Genomic DNA, 21,642 nt, shown 5'->3' with positions numbered 1-21,642 from the left:
CCTTCAAAGGGCTAACTTTCAGAAACACCAAGTCCTCAACTTGAAATTCCAAAGGCTTCCTCCTTCGATCAGCGTACGATTTCTGCCTACTCTGGGCGGTTTCTAGTCGTTTCTTGACTATCTTGACCTTTTCGGTCGTTTCTTTAATCACTTCAGGACCCAGAACAACTCGGTCCTCAACATCGGCCCAACAGAGTGGCGAACGACACGGCCTTCCGTAAAGTGCTTCGTACGGTGCCATCTTGATACTGCTTTGATAACTATTGTTATATACGAACTCGGCGAGCGGTAAGTACTCACTCCACTTACCTCTGAAATCTAGAACACAAGCTCGCAACATATCTTCCAGTATCTGAATAACTCTTTCAGATTGCCCATCCGTCTGCGGATGATAGGCACTGCTAAGATTCAACTGAGTGCCTAATTCAGATTGTAACTTCCGCCATAATCGAGACGTAAATCGGGGATCTCGATCGGAAACAATCGTCTTCGGAATACCATGCAATCGAACAATCCATTCAACATAGAGATCAGCAAAATAATCAACGGGTGAGTTCATCTTGACCGGCAAGAAATGAGCTGACTTCGTGAGTCTGTCCACGATAACCCAAATACCATTGTGCCCTTTTGTATTTCTCGGCAGATCTGTGATGAAATCCATAGTAACACAATCCCACTTCCACTCTGGAGTAGGTAACGGTTGCAACAATCCAGACGGCTTCTGGTGTTCGGCTTTCACTTGTTGGCAGGTCACACAGTGATTAACAAAATCAGCCACGTCTCTTTTCATACCTTTCCACCAGTATCTTCGTTTCAAATCTTGATACATTTTCGTTCCTCCAGGGTGCATAGCAAAACTGGTAGAATGAGCTTCGTTCAGAATCCGTTGTCTTGTTTCTTTCCTGTTTGGCACAACTATTCGGCCTCTGTATCTCAAACTTCCATCAGAATGTACCTTCCATTCCCCAGGTGCATCTCCTGAGTATACCTCCTTCTTTTTCTGCTGTATCTCTAGATCCCCTTCTTGTTCTTGAACTAATTCTTGCTCCAATTGGGGCTCAATCTGCATACTTGCAATCCTTCCATCATGGCGTATGTTGACCTTGTACTGATCCAAAGTCTGTAGGATCTCCCGTTCAGCCATCAATAAACTGGCTAGAGTGTTTTTCTTCCTGCTCAGTGCATCAGCTACTTTGTTGGCCTTTCCTGGATGATACTGTAATTCAAAATCATAATCTTTAAGATACTCCATCCAGCGTCGTTGTCGCAAATTCAGATCTCTCTGAGTGAATATATGCTTGAGGCTCTTGTGATCTGAGAAAACAGTGAATCGGCCTCCATACAAGTAGCATCTCCAGATTTTTAGAGCGTGTACGACAGCGGCTAACTCCAAATCATGAGTTGGATAATTCTTTTCATATTCCTTCAACTGTCTTGAGGCATAGGCTATCACTCGCCCATTCTGCATCAGTACACATCCGACTCCTATTATGGACGCGTCGGTGTAGACTTCATAAGGATCTTCATTGTTGGGTAAGACTAACACTGGGGCAGTTGTCAGTCGTTTCTTGAGCTCTTGGAATGCTTCTTCACACTTCTCGTTCCATTCAAACTTGAATCCTTTTCTGAGTAGTCGAGTCATCGGGGTAGCAATCTTGGAAAAACCTTCTACAAACCTTCTGTAATAACCTGCTAATCCAAGAAAACTACGGACTTCTGTCATGCTCTTCGGTTGTTCCCAATTCAGAACTGCTTCGATCTTCTTGGGATCAGGAGATAATCCTTTTTCTGAGATGATGTGGCCAAGGAACTGTACCTCTTTCAGCCAAAATTCACATTTTGACTTCTTGGCGTAAAGTTGCTTTTGAAGTAATGTCTGTAGAACAATTCTCAGATGCTCTTCATGCTCTTCCTTACTCTTGGAGTAAATCAGGATGTCGTCGATGAAGACAATAACAAATTTGTCCAAGTATGGACGGAATGCTCGGTTCATCAGGTCCATGAATGCGGCAGGTGCATTTGTCAATCCAAACGGCATCACAACGAACTCATAATGTCCGTATCTGGTACGAAAAGCAGTCTTTGGGACGTCTTTGTCTCGAACTCTGAGTTGATGGTAGCCGGATCTGAGATCAATCTTTGAGAAGTACTTCGCTCCACTAAGTTAATCAAATAGCTCGTCAATTCTTGGCAATGGATACTTGTTCTTTATTGTGACTTGGTTCAGCTTCCGGTAGTCTATGCAGAGTCGCAATGTCCCGTCATGCTTTTTGGAAAATAGAACAGGGGCTCCCCATGGTGATATACTTTCTCTGATAAAGCCCTTCTCCTTCAAGTCGTCTAATTGCTTCTTCAGCTCCACCATCTCGGCTGGTGCCATGCGGTAGGGCGGGATTGAAATAGGTTGAGTGCCTGGTACAAGTTCAATCTTGAATTCTACTTCTCTTGTTGGTGGGATTCCGGGCAGATCTTCTGGGAAAACGTCTGGGTATTCGTCTACCACTGGTATTGGTTTATCTTCCTTCTGCTTGGCTTGTGTGGAAATGATGAGTGAATAGCATAGCATAACTTTCTTGCTTTTGAAACAAACTCTCAGCAATGGGTTGATGGGTTGTAGCGGTTTGTGCAATCGGATGATCACCTCTTCTCTGTTACTCGTGACTACCTTCACTTTTCTTTTCTCACAATCGATCTGTGCCTGATTTTCTTGTAACCAATCCATTCCTAGAATAAGGTCGTAGTAATCCATGTTCAAAGGGTATAGGTTTGCTGTCAAGACTCGGCCTTGGACTACTAGTTGGCAAGATTGGTAAATTCTATCTACTTCGGTTGTTGTTCCAATGGGTGTACTCATGTGGATGGTTTCAGCTAAAGGTTCAGCATGCAATTCTAATTTCTCAGTAAAGCTAACAGAGACAAATGAATGTGAAGCACCCGTATCAAACAAGATTCTAACTTCAATATTAAAGAGCAGTATAGTACCGTCAAGTGGGGCTTCTTCCTGGTTAGCTCTTACTGCAAAAACTCGTCCTCCTCTAGCTGGTTGTGGTCTTCCTCCGCCACCTCTTCCTTGTCCTCCACGATTGTTGGGTTGTGGTGGTGCATGTTGCAATGGTTGAGCTCTAAATGGTTGTGGTGCAGCCTGTATCTGTGGTTGTGGCCTGGGGGCATTCTGCTGTTTTCTAGTAGGACAATCATTTCTGTAGTGGCCTTCACCTCCACACTGGAAACAAATTTGAAGTCTAGTCTTCTTCCAGTTTCTTTGGTTTCGGGAGAGTCCTCCCCTCTGAAAATTTCTTCTTTTTCCTAGTCTTGTTTCCTCAGACCTCGCAATTTCCCCTTTCTGTCTAGTTGCAAGGAAATCCTGCTCCTGAGCATAAGCAGCATTGACCACATCTTTGAAAACTGTAAACCTTTGACTTGCCAAGTATTGGCGAATCCCGTTCTTCAGACCTTGCAGAAATCTGACAGTCTTTGCCTTCTCATCATTCATGGTAGATGGGACGAAACGTCCAAGTTCAGTAAACTTTCCCACGTATTCAGAAACAGTCATGTTTCCCTGCTCTAGATCCATGAATTCCTTCATCTTTGTCATCTGCAGTGGCTCGGGAAAATATCTGTCGTAGAACAATTCCCTAAATCCTTCCCAAGTCATAGTGTTAATATTTTCTCGGTGCCTAATGCATCTCCACCATCCGTCAGCTTCGCCTTCAAACACATGTGTAGCTAGCCAGATCTTGTACTCATCTGGTGCGTTAATCGACTCGAGCTTCTTCTCGATGTGCGTAACCCAATTCTCAGCTAAATCGGGTTCGGAACTTCCGTGAAACTTCATCGGCTTAGTCCTAAGGAAACGATCTAAGTACTCGCCTCGTCGCTTATCTTCACGTTCAGCGGGAGTGAGACGGTTACCAGCTTGTTGAGCAAAGAAAGCCTGCATAAATTCAGCCATTTGTTGCGGGTCGAACCGATTATTGGCATTACTGTTAGTTCGATCGAAACGGGGCGGCATCTTGTCAGCAAGACTGAAAACAAATAAGGGAATGATTGACACAAATAATACAAGGAACAAAAGGGTTTCAAGGGAAAGACTTATCGAAGAATGTGTTTGGTTGGAAACTTCGAAAGAATCTGCTGAATCGGCTCTGGGTTGGCATATCCTGCATATTAGTAAAAATAATCCACTAACAATCTTACAAAGTTATCTATTTATTTATTTATTATTATTATTATTTTAGGTCGTACCGCTCTGATACCACTTTTTCTGTGACGCCCCGAAACTGGGAACACCACAGCGGCACCCGTCTTAAAGATCCTGAGACTATAATACCCCTTACCCCGAGTATTATATTCCCAAGCTCTCTAAAACGAGTTAAGCCCTTTTTATTGAAGAACCCGGGTTGGATCAGAGTAGTAAAAATACAGCGAAAGAAATTACTGAAAATACCTCATATTATAAATAACAGTAAAGAGTACCAACCCGTGAGGGTTATATGTTTCAAATACACTAACCCTAATGCTACATAATAAAACAGTAGATAAACAGATATGTCAGGATAGTCCAACCCACGCCAGAGTGATTCAGTCTTCAACAAAGTGGTGCAACAAATTGGACTCATGGATAGCCATTGGGATATGCCACCTACGAGGATGAAAGAGAAACACCACCACAGATCCAAAGAAAGGATCTAAACCAGATAGCAAGACTGAAACTGACAAGCTGCAAGTGCCACACCCACGACCTCAATCTTGGTCTCCAACAACTGGATTATCTGCACTCACAAGAGTACAGTAGGGGGTAAGCGTCACATACGTTCATCGCTTCCCCTCGAGGGAAAATCCTGGTTAGGTTTGAAAGCAATACTCGAAGATATAGGATTTCAAGGAAAACAGTTTAAAAGCAATGCACACCCAAAAACAGGGTATCAATATCAATAATATTGTAACCAAAGCCAGTAATGATAAAGATAATTATGCCAATAATCAGTGAGTAAAGCCTTTGCATGCTCATACATCTTTTTCAGTGAAAATCCTTCCTGTCACGTGACATAGTTCAGAAACATACCTGCGACCGATCACATACAGGCCAACCGCCAGTATCGGAAATTCAACCACCACCTCGATACTGTGGTGAGAGTATCCATTTACCTGGTAATACCACATTGGTTAGCCTCCCCAGAAGGACATTCGACTAACCAGTCCGTACTTACCCCTCCGGAGGTTTAGGGGATCGAAACCCAAGGTCACAACACGTGCCCGTTACTCTCAGGTCGTCCAAGGTATCACACAGAAAATCACACAAATATGCCATAAAAAAATCATGCACATTCTCTGTGAAAGACATTTTCATATACATATAGTACGAAAATAGGCAGGAAATCCAATAACCGGGATATGGTACCTTCCCCCTACCTGCTTTACCAAAGTGTGTCCCTTGCCTGATCCCTTTCCTGTGTCTGGGTCCCACTTGTACCTGTTGGGAAACTGGAGATCCGAATCCGACGACAGCTATTAGGAACGTACTAAACGTACTCTCGACCTTGTCTGTTAAGACCAGGTAAAATTTAGAGGTTTGGCACTAGCGTAACTTGCTAGGCTTCTCTAAATTCTTGATCCGGCATGACCCTGCTCCCCGAGGCAGACAGTCATGTCAGACCGTGTGGTTTCTAAGTTTATTTTAATTTATTGTCGAGGAGGTTGATCAGATATGAACCTTACAACGTGACCAGGTCAGTGCATGGGGAAACTGAGGGAGCTCTGGCTCAGTACCCAACGCATGTATGCTCATGGACTGACCTTAGTCATCACGTTATTTGGTTACCACTGATATGGCCTCAATATTTATTAAGTTCATTTAATAACAACAGTTAAACGGTATTTCGTCTATAACCACCACTTAAACAACAGCAAATTAAATAAGCTGGGTTAAGGGTATACCTGTTGAAGACTTCCCACGAGCAGAGTCTCGGTACTACTAGACTTGCTAAATAATAAGATTAAAATAGCCTAATTAACAAGAGATTTATTTAACAAAATTTTAGCAGAAATTCGACAGGGATCAAGAAATTACCTATGGAGCTCAGAAATGATTTTTTTAAAACTTCACCAAAACATAGCCTTCACACTACTAGAATTGAAGAGCTCGTCGCCACGATCGCGTAGGCGAAATCGGATCATCGATCGGAGCTCCAGAACTCAAGATAAACTCAAAACAAGATTGAAGAAGAGAGAGAAAGGAGGAGAGAGGAGAGAGAAGCTCTCTCTTGGGAAGCGTGCGGCTGAAATGGGATGAAGATCAGCTGGTTCACGCCACTATTTATAGGGAGAGTGAGTGAGTCAACTCGGTTGACTCATCCGAGTTGACTGGGTTGACTCAAGTCAACCGTCATAACTTTGACCAATGAGAAATTGACACGTGGCGAAGGCTTTGACACTTGGCTGCACATGCAGCTATCAGATCTTGCTGCCATGCAGCGATGGACGCTCCAGATCGTGCCACGTGGCGCGATCTGGTGTTTTTCCTATTTTATTTTATTTTTCCTATATTCCCCAACTTCAAAAATTAATTAAAAATAGCTCGGGACTCAGAAAAATACCCCAAAAAATACTACGGACTCGTAACGACTAGTACTAATTAACTATGAGGTCAAATTACCAATTTGCCCTTTATAAAAATTTCGAAAATTTCAAGCTCCACAAACTAAGATAAAATGCTTTTAAAAATGAAATTTTGGGAAATTCATAAAATAATCTCCCGGACTCGGAATAATACGAGACTTGCTCCGTTGGGTTCGTGGGTAAAAGTACCACCTTTAAAAGGTCTAACTTGGGTCAAAACTCTAGTCAAAGTTGGTCAAACAATTAAAGCTTAAGGTGAAAAATACGATTTTCCGCCAAACAAATTTCTAGAAAAATTCTAGAAATTAAAGAAAAATTCCAAAATAAATTTGGAAAATTTTGGGTCTCACAACTGCTCAATCAAAATCTTTTCCAAAGAAATAGAAGTTTTAATCATAAACAGCTTAGAATAATACCCAAAAACCATTTCCTTATGATAATCATGCAATGCAACCATGATCTTAAATCTCACTTCATTAACTCATATCAAAACAATTATTTACCAAAAGATTTTCGAACTTATGCAATTCGATAGATATTCAAAACATCTCATAAATCATTAGTTGAAAATTCCAAGATAATTAATCATAAATTTAAGCTTCCAAACGGTAATAGTAAATCATTATTATTTTCCTCTTTTCAAAATGAATGAACTTGCACTAGCTTGTTTAAAACCCTTAATTAAGGTAGCATGCAATATTAAAAAAATTTTCCTTTAAATAAATAAAACCCAAATTGCATAAAACATTTATAAAACAAAGTCCACTCACATTTATACCGAGTTATGTCGAAACTTTTTCGGAAATTGATTCCTACTCACGATCCTACACTTGTTTGCCACTAGAATAGTCAAGAGGTGAAGCATAGTCGACCTAGTATAAAAAAATTGCCCAGTTTCATAATTTGGGTGATTTATTAAACGAATTCCAAGTAAGGAGATAAAATTATCGATACGCCCTCTTAATTGAACAAGATCTAAATTTTTGTTTTCCCTAAATTTCCAATCCAGTCAACATCACTCAAACCAGCATCAAGACTCAACATCTTCCTCAAAAATTAATCAGATCATTCTGGCCGAATGATTGTCTAATCACCAATTAATAACCTCGATAATAGACATTTTTCATCTACATCAGCAATTATTCTCAGGGCATCTCTATAATTTCCAATTAATCCCTTAGCCTCAAAATCATCCATTCATTCTCATAATCTAATCCTACACTTAGCCTCCTCCGACTTACAACCACAAATCACATAAAACAGACAATTCACTCACGGTACTCTACAATACAATCCAATAAGTTTCACTCACCATGAAAGTTGTGAAAAGATAGAATTCCCCTTCTGGCGTCTTTGCTCGGATCTCCAATCCGGCAACATGACGGCATCGAGAATGAGATTTCCCGAGCCAGTGCACCTGTTAAGACCAGACAATCCAATAGTTTAAACCAGGTTTCACAATTCCCCTTCGGTTGTTCTACAGCTGAGTCAGGCGGTCCACCACCACACACGGTGACTGCCCAGCCCCAAACTACACCCAAAAATTCCAGGAAACTCACCCAAAACACAACAGGCTATGGAATTAGCCTCGGGGAGTCTCGAGGAGACTAATTGGCGCGAAAACTATTCAACCCGCCACCACGAGTGGTGGAAATCAGAGGTGGCAGGGGCGGCATGACCTGGAAATTACCCAATTTGAACTCCAAATATTTCTAATTGCACAAAGGATCCTTCAATTGCACAAAAACATCTCAATTTCATCTCCAATTTAAGAAATTCGAAAAATAACAAAAACCCTAAAATAAAATTTCCAATTTCTTAGAATTGGACAAACACACCTTAGGGGAAAGATATCCCATACCTAGAGGATCAATTTTCGTAATTGGGTGGACGGCCAAATCTCGCCGGAATCGACAGCGGAAGCCAGTGGCTGCGTTGGACTTCTTGAGCTCATTGCTCCGTCGTGGAGCATCATCGGAGCATGGGAGTACCATGGCTGAACTCGCCGTGGCGAGAGGATTAAGACCCAGTGGGTCCAACGTCGCGTCCTGGCCGGAAAACTAGAGATCGCCGGTGAAAACAACTTCTTTGTCTCACATCATTTCTCGGGTGGTCGCCGGAGCAAGGGGAGGCCAGGGGAAGGAAGAGGGAGGGACGACGATGGCGGGGAGCCAAAGCCCGACCCCATCCGCCGGCGGAAGCGCCCACATGCGCTGGTGGCAATGGCGGCGAGAGTGAGAGAGAGAGAGATACGCGGGAGAGGGAGAGGACCGGGGGGAGAGGACTGGGGAGAGAGAGAGAAAAAAATAGACTTTTGGGTATTTAAAACCCATTCATGTAATTTTACAAAATTGCCCCTCACTTTAAATGTTCGTAAAACTCAAACCGTAACTCCGATTTACTCGTGCTTCGTGTCTACAAACTCGTGGACTCGAGACCTATCCAATGGGCCCAAAGTAAAAATAAAAAACCCACTAATAAGGAAGGTCAACTTTTGGGTCAAGCCCAATTTAAAATGAAAATTAAAACAAAGTTAGCCCAAAACCTTTAAATTTCCAAATAAATTTGGGTCGGGTCGTTACACCCGATTGCCTCGGGCGGCGACTCAAATTTTTCGACGGATTCGAGGCCAGAGACCACTTGGATTTTCTTCCCCAGGCCTCAGCGAGTTCAGCCGTGCCATTCCCTTGCTCCGGCGACTGCTCACAGTGGTGAATCGACGACACAAAGGCCGGCGGCTTCCGCCACCGATTCCGGTGATAATTGGCCGCCGCTTCAGTTACCCTCGAGGTATGGGTAATTTTTTTCCCTAAGGTGGGCACGTCCAATTTTGAGAAATTGAAAATTCGATTTTAGGGTTTATGCCTATTTCGAATTTCTTGAAATTGGACTTGAATTCGAGTTGTTTTTGTGCAATTGAAGGTTCCATTGTGCAATTAGGATTAATTGGAGTTGATTTTGGGTATTTCCAAGTTTGTGCCGCCGCTGCCACCATCGGAACCACCACTTTTGGCGGCGGGTTAATGGTTGTTTGACCCGATTCCGCCCAATTGTAGTCCCAGGAACCTTTCTACGTCTTTTTGGGTGAGTTTCTGTGAATTTTGGTGTGTTGTTTGGGGGCCGGACAGCCACCGTGCATGGTGTTGCCACCCATTTTGGCTGTTGAACGGTCAATTTGTGAACCTGAATTGTATTTGTTTGGTTGTCTGGTCTTAACAAGTACACGGGCTTGAGAAATCTTATTTCTGATGTTGTCATGCTGTCGGATTGGAGATCCGAGAAAAGGTGCCTGAAGGGCAATTCTGTCTTTTCACAAGTTGGACGATGAGTGAAACTTATTGGATTGTATTGAAGAATACCGTGAGTGAATTGTCTATTTTGTGTGATTTGTTGTTATATATTAGATGTAACGCCCCGAACCTCGGGGCCATAAAGATTCTGAAAACCTTGTCATTTAAACCTTTTTCCAAAGAATGAGCCAGGCACTTAATATAATAAATAAATCAAAGTGTGAGCCCAAAACATTTATGTAAAATTCACTGTATAAAATCGGTTAAATCAAAGTAAAATGGGTCCCGCTGCCTCGACTTCTCCTCACTGCGTCCTCAGCCTGCTAAACCTGCAAAACACCAACAACCACACTGCACCATATCCATGATACACCGGGTCATTCAAGCAAACAACTCGGTAAGCTCACTAGAGCTCGTATGAGTGAAATGACTTAATAATAATTATCCTCAATAATATTCTTAATTCTCATACTAAAAAATAATCCACAATAAAACCCATAATTACTCAAATCGCATAATAATTTCATCAACATTAATCCAAGCATTAGGATAAACAATAGTTCCTCATATTCACATCAATTTCTACCAATAATAATAATCGTCAACTACTAACCTCAACCTCAAATCATTCATATTCTAAATTTAATAACCCCAAAGCATAATTACCATCACTTCCATTCTCAAGATTCAAGCCTAAACATTATCAAGTCCTAGCAACATATGCACGCAAGCACACAAAACAACAAAACAAACTATCAAATTTCACTCATGTCGCTTTTGAAATCCTCCAGTTTTAAAGCCATTTCTCAAATCCTTTCTGAAATCGTCTCAAAACTGTAAATCTATTAACATGTCTGAAATAAACGCTATGTCTTACTGAAACTGTCATTTAAAATGTTTACTTATATAATTCTTTTCTCAAAATGCTCCACAGATTGAAACCTCATGCCACAATAGTACCCGGAGAACTGCTGGTCATATACTGAGGTAACTAAGCTCACCACATCCCGTGCATACGCACGAGCAGGCAAGTAAGCTCGCCACTTCCCTTGTAATGCGAATCAATGCACGGGCGGGCAGGTATGCTCGCCACTTCCCGTGCAGAGCGAATCGATACACGGGCAGGCATGAATGCTCGCCACTTCTCGTGCAGAGCGAATCAATGCACGAGCAGGTAGGATGCTCGCCACTTCTCGTGCAGAGAGAATCAATGCACGAGCAGGCAGGTAACTAAGCTCGCCACTTCCCGTACAGAGCGAATCGATGCACGGGCAGGCAGGTATTCCCGCACAACCTCAATTACAACATTCCCAAAGCATCTCATAACTATCCTTCTCTTCTATTTCTTTTCAGACTCACATCTACATAGGCAGCATCATCAACCCTTGCTGTTTTGTCTGAACTACACCGAATCTTTTCCGAAGTTGGTTCCTACTCACGACCCATCACTTGTCTGTCACTCAAATCATACTAACATTTCCTCAATAATTAATTTGATCGTTTTGTATAATAACTGCCTAATCATCATTCACTAACCTCGACAATAAACATTCCTTCTCTAATTCAGCGATTATCCTCAAAGCAACTCTATAATTCTCAATTAATTCATTCTCATGGTCCAAATCATACACTTAGCCTTTCTAATATATAACAACAAACACACAACAGGCAATTCATTAACGGTACTCTACATTAAAATCTGATAAATTTCAATCACTGTGCGACCGCGTGAAATGACCGAAATGCCCTTCACAGCACCATTGCTCGGATATCAAATCTAGCTGCATAACAGCATCGGGAATGCGATTTCTTGAGCCCGTATACCAAAAGGACCTAGGAAGGTTCTTTTGACCTCAATTGAGCGGAAACAAGTCGAACGACCACTAACCCTCCGCCAAAAGTGGTGGTTCCGAAGGTGGCAGCGGCGGCATGAACCTAGAGGATCGATTTTGTCAACTGGACAGACGGCCAAAAGTCACCGGAAACGTCGGAATCGGCGGTGGAAGCCGCCGGCCTTTGTATCGTCGATTCGCCGCTGTGAGCAGTCGCCGGAGCAAAGGGGTGGCACAGCTGAACTCGCCAGAGCCTGGGGAAGGAAACCCAACTGATCGATGGTCCCAAATCCGCCGGAATAGTCGAGTCGCCGGTGGTGGCAGTCGGGTCTGCTCAAATTCGTACACCGTCGCCACCGAGTTTCTGTGCTGGATGTTGCCACCGGGAGGAAGAGGAGAGAAAGACGAAGCCAGCGCCACTAGTCTCGCCGCCATCCACCGTCGGACGGCCAAGAAATCGAGGGGAGAGAGAGAGAGAGAGAGAGCGAGCGATCAGAGAGAGAGATGAGAGAGAAACAGAGACAAAGACAGAGAGATCGGGGGAGGAGAAAAAGAAGGGGGCTGAGGACGGTGGCTCGTCACCGGAGGTTGAGGTTGCCGGGGAGGGGGTGGCCGGTGATGGCTGGGAAGGGGGTGTGGGCGTGGGGAGAAGTTTCAAGAGAGAGAGTGTGCGGGAGGAAGAAGGAGAAATGAGGAGAGAGAAAGTGATTTTGGGTTTTTAAAACCCATCCACGTGAAATTACAACAATGCCCTTCACTTTGAACGTCCGAAAATCCTTAAAATAAATTCTCAAAATATTTTAAATTACATTTTTGAAAAATACGGGGTCTCACATTAGAGGAGTCTAAGTGTAGGACTGGATCATGAGAATTGATTGATGGTTAGGCAATCGTTTGGCCAGAAGGATCTAATTAATTTTTGAGGAAGTATTGGTATGATTTGAGGATTATTATTTATATCTTGGTATTATTATGATTTATATTGATTATGAAGAAAATAAGAAATGTTGGTTTAAATTGATTGGGAAACTGAGATTGTTATTTGAGGAAGATGTTAAGTCTTGATGTTGGTGAATGGTGTTGACTAGATTAGAAATTTTTATGGAAAAACAAAAACTTAGAGCCCGTTAGATTATGAGGGCATATCGATCATTTTACTTTTTTACTCGAAATTCGTATATCTAATTTCCCAAATTATTAAAGTAGACGTGTTTTTATATTAGGTCAATATAGCTTCATCTCTCGGCTATTCTAGTGACAAAAAAGTGAGGATTCGTGAGTATGAATCAATTTCGGAAAGGATTCGACGTAGCTCGAAGTAAACTATGAGTGGACTTCGTTTAATAAATGTTTTATGCAATTTATGATTTATTTATTTAAATAAAGTTATTTAGTTATTGCATGCTAAATTAATTGAGGGATTTAAACAAATTAGTGCATGTTTATCCATATTGAAAAGAGGAAAATAAAAATGATTTACTATTATTGTTTGGAAGGATAAATTTATGATTAACTAGCTTGGTATTTTCGATTAATGATTTATGAGATGTTTTGAGATCCGTTGGATTGCATAAGTTTGAAAATCATTTATTAATTAAATATTTTGATATGGGTAAATGATGAATTCAAGGTTGCATTACATGGTTTTCATATGGATAGTTTCTGGAAATGATTTTTGGCATTATTTTGGGAAAGTTTTATCATTAAATTTCCGTCATTTGGAAATGATTTGGATTTAGCAGTTTTCATGATTTGAGAATGATTTTATTTTAACGGATTTATTGAAAGAATTATATTACCAGTTTTTATCTGGATGAGTATTCCTGAGATGCGGTTTTTTGAGATATCCAAAAGCAGTTTCAAACCGCCATATTAGTACCCCCCTCAACAGGTATATAATTGCTCTACATTCGCCTAGAGATGACTCGGCGGTGTAATACCAGCATTATATATTGCTTTGCACTCGCCTCGTGATAACTCGGCAGTGTATGACCAGCATTTGCTCTACACTTGCCCAGTCGGCGGTGTATGACCAACATTATATATCGCTCTGCACTCGCCTCATGATAACTCGGCGGTGTATGAGTAGCATTTGCTCTGCACTTGCCTAGTTGGCGGTGTATGACCAGTATGACATATTGCTCTGCACTTGCCTAGTCGGCGGTGTATGACTAGCATCACATATTGCTCTGCACTTGTGTAACGCCCCGAATCTCGGGCCCATAAATGCACTGAAACATCAACCTTGAAAAATCTGTTTTCTCTTTCCTTTGAGCCATGCACATAAATATAACAAAAAACAATTTTGCCAAAAAAAAACCTTTAGATGAAAACGTTGTATAAAACAATTAAATAAATCACGTTGAGTCCCACTGTCTCGACTTCTCCTCACTGCCTCCTCAGCCTGCTAAAGCTGCAAAACACAAACCCTACACCACATCCATGGTGTACCGGGTTATATAACAAACCCGGTAAGCTCACTAGAGCTCGTATGAGTGAAATAACAAAATAAATATTCTCAATAAAATCCTCAATTCCCATACTTAATAATAATCCACAATAAAATAACCAATATTCCAAGCATCAAGAAAATCATAATTCCTCGTAACCAAATCAAAATCTCATCAATAATAATAATAATAATCATTATAAAATTCAAATGCCTAAACGCCAACTAATAACCTCAACATCAACCATTCACATCCTAACCCATAATCTCAATGCATAATCGTCATCCTTCCCATTCTCAAAATTTAAGCCTAGACTTGACTAAATCCTAGCATACAATGCAAAAAGTCATCTAATCTAATTTCACTCACGTCGTTCTTTGAAATCCCCCTAATTTCACTCACATCGCTCCTTGAAATCCCCCAGCTTTAAAACTATTTTCAAAATCTCTTCTTTCAAATCCATTTTTAAATCCCCTCAACCGTAGATCAAACTCTGAAAGTAACAAAGTTCTCAAATTGAAATCGATATTATCAACTGTATATAAATAATTTAGGCTAAAAACTTTCAACTCAAATAAACCTCGAGATACTGAAAAAAAGCAATGAAACTGTTCAAACTGAGAAATATCAAATCTGAACTGAATTAAAACACAAGGTCTTACTAAAACTGTCATTTAAAATATTTACTGATGCAAATTTATTTCTCAAAATACTCCACAACTGAAAACTCACGCCACACTAGTACCCAGGAAACTGCTGGTCATACACCGCCGAGTCATCTCTAGGCAAGTGCAGAGCAAATTTATACCTGCTGTGATGCTGGTCATACACCGCCGACTAGGCAAGTGCAGAGAAAATGCTGGTCGTACACCGCCTACTAGGCAAGTGTAGAGCAATTGTCATGCTGGTCATACACCGCCAACTAGGCAAGTGCAGAGCGAGTGCTGGTCGTACACTTCCGAGTCATCTCTAGGCGAGTGCAGAGCAATATATACTTGCTGAAGAGGTGTACTAATATGGCGGTTTGAAACCGCTTATGTATATCTCAATCAACCACATCTCAAAACTACTCCTCCAGATAAAAACTGAAATTTAAATCTTCTAATTAACTCGCTTAAATAAAATCATCCTCAAATTTTGAAAGCTGGGTTAAGGGTATACCTATTGAAGACTTCCCACAGGCAGAGTCTCGGTACTACTAGACTTGCTAAGTAACAAAATTAAAATAGCCTAATTAACAAGAGATTAATTTAACAAAATTTTAGCAGAAATTTGACAGGGATCAAGAAATTACTTATGGAGCTCAGAAATGATTTTTTTAAAAACTTCATCAAAAAATAGCCTTCACACTGCTAGAATTGAAGAGCTCGTTGCCACGATCGCGTAGGTGAAATCGGATCGTTGATCGGAGCTCCAGAACTCAAGATAAACTCAAAATAAGATTGAAGAAGAAAGAGAAATGAGGAGAGAGGAGAGAGAAACTCTCTCTTGGGAAGCGTGCGCTAAGATGGGATGAATAACCAGCAAGGGGTATGGCACTATTTATAGGGAAGCTTGACTAAGTCAACTCGGTCAACTCGTTGACTCAGTGGGTGGACTCACCACCAACCGTCGCCACGTGTCATGTAGGGATGCTACCATGTGTCGCGGGCCATGCAGCTGGTTGCACATGCAACCGTAGGATCAGATGGGCCATGCAAGATCAAACGGCCCAGATCGTGCCACGTGGCGCGATCTGGTGCTTCCTATTTTATTTTTCTTTTCCTATTTTTCTCAACTTCAAAAATTAATTAAAAATAGCTCGGGACTCAGAAAAATACCCCGAAAATTACTACGGACTCGTATCGACTAGTACTAATTAACTATGAGGTCAAAATACCAATTTACGCTTTTGAAAAATTTCAGAAATTTCAAGCTCCACAAAGTAGGATAAAATGTTTTAAAAAAAATTTGGGAAATTCATAAAATAATCTCCCGGACTCGGAATAATACGAGACTTGCTCCGTTGGGTTCGTGAGTAAAAATACTACCTTTTAAAGGTCTAACTTGGGTCAAAACCCTAGTCAAAATTGGTCAAACAATTAAAGCTCAAGGTGAAAAATATGATTTTCCGCCCAACAATTTCTAGAAAAATTCTAGAAATTAAGAAAAAATCCCAAAATAAATTTGGAAAATTTTGGGTCTCACATCTTCCCCTACTTAGAAAAAATCTCGTCCTCGAGATTACCTGAGTTAAATGAAGAGATGCGGGTATCTCTTCCTCATGTCGGATTCCAGTTCCCATGTCGCTTCCTCGACTCCGTGGCGCTGCCACTGAACTTTTACAAGTGGTACCTTCTTATTCCTGAGTTGTTTCGTCTCGTAAGCTGAGATAGAAACAGGTCCTTCCACATAAGACACGTTAGGTTCTAGCGGTAAACCAATCCAAGGCATCACTTAAGGGATGTCAAGCACACTCTTTTTCAACTGGGACACATGGAATACGTTATGTATGTATGCCAACTGAGGCGGCAACTCCAACCTGTAAGCAACTTTCCCGACACGTTCCAAAATCTTGAACGGTCCAATATACCTGGGGGCGAACTTGCCTCGCATACCAAACCGAAATGTACCCTTCAAAGGACTAACTTTTAGAAACACCAAATCCTCAACTTGAAATTCCAAAGGCTTCCTCCTTTGATCAGCATACGATTTCTGCCTACTCTGGGCGGTTTCTAGTCGTTTCCTGACTATCTCGACCTTTTCGGTCATTTCTTTAATCACTTCAGGACCCAGAACAACTTGGTCCTCAACATCGGCCCAACAGAGTGGCGAACGACACGGCCTTCCGTAAAGTGCTTCATACTGAGCCATCTTGATACTGCTTTGATAACTATTGTTATATACGAACTTGGCAAGCAGTAAGTACTCACTCCACTTACCTCTGAAATCTAGAACACAAGCTCGCAACATATCTTCTAGTATCTGAATAACTCTTTCAGATTGCCCATTCGTCTGCGGATGATAGGCACTGCTAAGATTCAACTGAGTGCCTAATTCAGATTGTAACTTCCGCCACAATCGAGACGTAAATCGGGGATCTCGATCGGAAACAATCGTCTTCGGAATACCATGCAATCGAACAATCCATTCGACATAGAGATCAACAAAATAATCAACGGGTGAGTTCATCTTGACCGGCAAGAAATGAGCTGACTTCGTGAGTCTGTCCACGATAACCCAAATACCATTGTGCCCTTTTGTAGTTCTTGGCAGATGTGTGATGAAATCCATAGTAACACAATCCCACTTCCACTATGGAGTAGGTAACGGTTGCAACAATCCAGACGTCTGGGTATTCGTCTACCACTGGTATTGTTTTATCTTCCTTCTGCTTGGCTTGTGTGGAAATGATGAGTGAATAGCATAGCATAACTCTCTTGCTTTTGAAACAAACTTTCAGCAATGGGTTGATGGGTTGTAGCGGTTTGTGCAATCGGATGATCACTTCTTCTTTTTTACTCGTGACTACCTTCACCTTTCTTTTCTCACAATCGATCTGTGCCTGATTTTCTTGTAACCAATCCATTCCTAGAATAAGGTCGTAGTAATCCATGTTCAAAGGGTACAGGTTTGCTATCAGGACTCGGTCTTGGACTACTAGTTGGCAAGATTGGTAAATTCTATCGATCTCGGTTGTTGTTCCAATGGGTGTACTCATGTGGATGGTTTCATCTAAAGGTTCAGCATGCAATCCTAATTTCTCAGTAAAGCTAACAGAGACAAATGAATGTGAAGCACCCGTATCAAACAAAATTCTAACTTCAGTATTAAAGAGCAGTATAGTACCGTCAAGTGGGGCTTCTTCCTGGTTAGCTCTTACAGCAAAAACTCGTCCTCCTCTAGCTGGTTGTGGTCTTCCTCCGCCACTTCTTCTTTGTCCTCCACGATTGTTGGGTTGTGGTGGTGCCTGTTGCAATGGTTGAACTCTAAATGGTTGTGGTGCAGCCTGTATCTGTGGTTGTGGCCTGGGGGCATTCTGCTGTGTTCTAGTAGGACAATCATTTCTGTAATGGCCTTCACCTCCACACTGGAAACAAATTTGAAGTCTAGTCCCCTTCCAATTTCTTTGGTTTCGGGAGGGTCCTCCCCTCTGAAAATTTCTCCTTTTTCTTAGTCTCGTTCCCTCAGACCTCACAATTTCCCCTTTCTGTCTAGTTGCAAGGAAATCCTGCTCCTGAGCATAAGCAGCATTGACCACATCTTTGAAAACTGTAAACCTTTGACTTGCCAAGTATTGGCGAATCCCGTTCTTCAAACCTTGCAGAAATCTGACAGTCTTTGCCATCTCATCAAGTATAGGTCGTACCACTCTGATACCACTTTTTCTGTGACACCCCGAAATTAGGAACACCACAGCGGCACCCGTCTTAAAGATCCTGAGACTATAATACCCCTTACCTCGAGTATTATATTCCCAAGCTCTCTAAAAGGAGTTAAGCCCTTTTTGTTGAAGACCCGGGTTGGATCAGAGTAGTAAGAATACAACGGAAGAAATTACTGAATATGCCTCAAATTATAAATAATAGTAAAAAGTTCCAACCCGTGAGGGTTATGTGTTTCAAATACACTAACCCTAATGCTACATAATAAAACAGTAGATAAACAGATATGTCAGGATAGTCCAACCCATGCCAGAGTGATTCAGTCTTCAACAAAGTGGTGCAACAAATTGGACTCATGGATAGCCATTGGGATATGCCACCTACGAGTATGAAAGAGAAACACCATTACAGATCCAAAGAAAGGATCTAAACCAGATAGTAAGGCTGAAACTGACAAGCTGCAAGTGCCACACCCACGACCTCAATCTTGGTCTCCAAAAACTGGATTATCTGCACTCACAAGAGTACAGTAGGGGGTAAGCGTCACATACGTTCATCGCTTCCCCTCGAGGGAAAATCCTGGTTAGGTTTGAAACAATACTCGAAAATATAGGATTTCAAGGAAAACAGTTTAAAAGCAATGCACACCCAAAAACAGGGTATCAACACCAATAATATTGTAACCAAAGCTAGTAATGATAAAGATAACTATGCCAATAATCAGTGAGTAAAGCCTTTTCATGCTCATACATCTTTTTTAGTTAAAATCCTTCCTGTCACGTGACATAGTTCAAAAACATACCTGCGACCGATCACATACAGGCCAACCGCCAGTATCGGAAATTCAACCACCACCTCGATACTGTGGTGAGAGTAGGGGTCGGCAATGGGCCGGGCCGGGCTGGCCCAGGCCCAATCTTTCGGGCTCGGGCCGGGCTCGGGCTTGAATTACAAGAGCCCAACAGAACTTTCGGGCCGGGCAGGGCTGGGCTTGAGCCTGAATACACAAATCCGAAGCCCACCCATCGGGCTTGAGACTAACGAGCTTTAGAGCCGGGCCGGACTAGGCCCGAATGGGCAGCCCAATAAGCCCGAACGGGCAGCCCAAATCAGCCCAATAAGCCCGAGAGGGTCTGAGAGTCTGATGTTGAAGGGGTTAGGGTGGCGAGATGGTGAATCGGGGTTAGGGTGGCGAGATGGCGAGATGGCGAGATGGGGTTAGGGGTTAGGGGTTAGGGTGTCTGAGAGGCCGAGAGTGAACCCTAGAAAAACCTCACCCCGAGAGTCACGAGGCGGCGAATGCGATGGGGTCTGAGGTGGCGTCGTGGCGAGATGGTGAATCGGTGATGATGGTGATGATGGAGAGGGTCTGAGAGTCTGAGAGAGTGATGATGGTGATGATGGAGAGGCCGAGAGGGTTTGAGAAGTGAGAAGTTTGAGAGTGTGAAGTTTGGCGAGATCACTGATGTTGAACTGTTGAAGGAGGCGGCGAATGTTGAGAGTTAGGGTTACAGTGAAAGTGTGAGAGTGTGAGACTTAGGTTTATATACTTATGACTTATCTTTAGGGTTTAATATTTTATTAGTTTAGGGTATTTTGGGGTTTGGGCTTAGGGGTTTGGATGTGGTTTGGTCCGTTTGGATGGGGTTTCAGGGTTTGGATGGGGTTTGGATTTTTTAATTTTATTACATGTGTAATATATGCTTTATTATATATTTTATTACATATGTTTTATAAACAAATGATGCAATTGTGTTTTTAATGATCTGAACCGTTCAAATTTTAATTTCTCACTCAAAAATAATTCATGCAAAAAATTAGCTCGATCGGAGATGTAAAAATGACGTAACGGTGGTCGAATTAATGAACGATCGTTGTTTTTCTAATGATAATCGAATGAGTAGATGAATTCCGATTTTGCTGATTTTTTGTAAGGATGATCTTTGACTATGAATATAGAAAATGAACGGTTCAGATTGTTGAAATCACGTTGTGGTCTTCACAATTATGAAAACAATAAGGTTTCAACGAGAAAGTTATTAGAATTATACTCTTCAACTCTTCAAGTGTATTTATATGTAGAAGCTCATATATCGATCGTGTTTTCAACGATCCGAACCGTTCAAGTTTTAGTTCCCCACTCAAAGAGAATCCTTGCAAAAAATTAGCTCAATCAGAGATGTAAAAATGACGTAACGGTGTTCGAATTAATGAACGATCGTTGTTTTTCTAATGATAATCGAATGGGTAGATGAATTCCGATTTTGCTGATTTTATGTAAGGATGATCTTTGACTATGAATATAGAAAATGAACGGTTCAGATTGTTGAAATCACGTTGTGGTCTTCACAATTATGAAAACAATAAGGTTTCAACGAGAAAGTTATTAGAATTATACTCTTCAACTCTTCAAGTGTATTTATATGTAGAAGCTCATATATCGATTGTGTTTTCAACGATCCGAACCGTTCAAGTTTTAGTTCCCCACTCAAAGAGAATCCTTGCAAAAAATTAGCTCAATCAGAGATGTAAAAATGACGTAATGATGGTCGAATTAATTAACGATCATGGTTTTTTTAATGATAATCGAACGAGTAAATGAATTCCGATTCGACCGATTTTTTGTAAGGATGATATTTGACTATCAACATATAAAATGAACGGTTCAAATTGTTAAATTAATGAACAATCATGCCATCATGGTTTAATAACTTCAATTATAGTTGTATTATAAAAATTGTATATGCACATATACATTTATGTTTTATTATAGTTGTAAATTTGTAATGTTGTATATAATTTTAAAAGTTTATTATTTATGGTATTACATACTTACATAGTATAGTTTACACTATTACTATTTAGTATTTACTAACATTATAGAATTATATAATAACTTAATAAACATATTAATAATTTATTAGAATAAACGAAAAACCTATTAAATATGTTATGATTCACCAATTAGACAAATAAACTAGTTAGCTCAGTTGGTTGAGAGTTGAAATTTGTTCTATGAGGTCTCAAGTTCGATTTAGAACATAGCCAAAATCCTATATTTTTTTTTTATTGAAGATATTAAACGGGC

General features: G+C 41.1%; 1 protein-coding gene and 1 long non-coding RNA gene across 2 annotated transcripts; both read right to left on the bottom strand.

Annotated features, from left to right (window-relative positions):
- Positions 1-2,667: 2,667 nt before the first annotated feature.
- Positions 2,668-4,012, bottom strand: LOC147273146 (uncharacterized). Its single transcript, XM_086228156.1, has 2 exons — positions 2,825-4,012; positions 2,668-2,724 (listed from the first exon to the last, which is right to left on the bottom strand). Exons 1-2 carry the CDS (start codon positions 4,010-4,012, stop codon positions 2,668-2,670), a joined length of 1,245 nt encoding a protein of 414 aa, XP_086084282.1.
- A 447-nt stretch (positions 4,013-4,459) lies between these two features.
- On the bottom strand, positions 4,460-6,174 carry LOC147273145 (uncharacterized). Its single transcript, XR_015119724.1, has 4 exons — positions 6,071-6,174; positions 5,938-5,983; positions 5,413-5,484; positions 4,460-4,772 (listed from the first exon to the last, which is right to left on the bottom strand). It is a non-coding gene; the product is annotated as an uncharacterized LOC147273145 (long non-coding RNA).
- Positions 6,175-21,642: the final 15,468 nt, after the last annotated feature.

This window comes from Dryas octopetala, chromosome 9, assembly GCF_963921425.1.
Source record: "Dryas octopetala chromosome 9, drDryOcto1.1, whole genome shotgun sequence".
In the NCBI taxonomy this organism is placed as follows: Eukaryota; Viridiplantae; Streptophyta; class Magnoliopsida; order Rosales; family Rosaceae; genus Dryas; species Dryas octopetala.
Note: the sequence above shows the minus strand (reverse complement) of the source record. Positions and strands in the feature narration are given on the sequence as shown.

Bases quoted from the DNA above. Each gene is read 5' to 3' on its own strand.
- LOC147273146 (XM_086228156.1), bottom strand. From the start codon at position 4,012: ATGCCGCCCCGTTTCGATCGAACTAACAGTAATGCCAATAATCGGTTC. The intron at 2,725-2,824 runs GTAGATAGAATT...ACCTTATTCTAG, and splicing joins CCATTGGAACAACAACCGAA to GAATGGATTGGTTACAAGAA.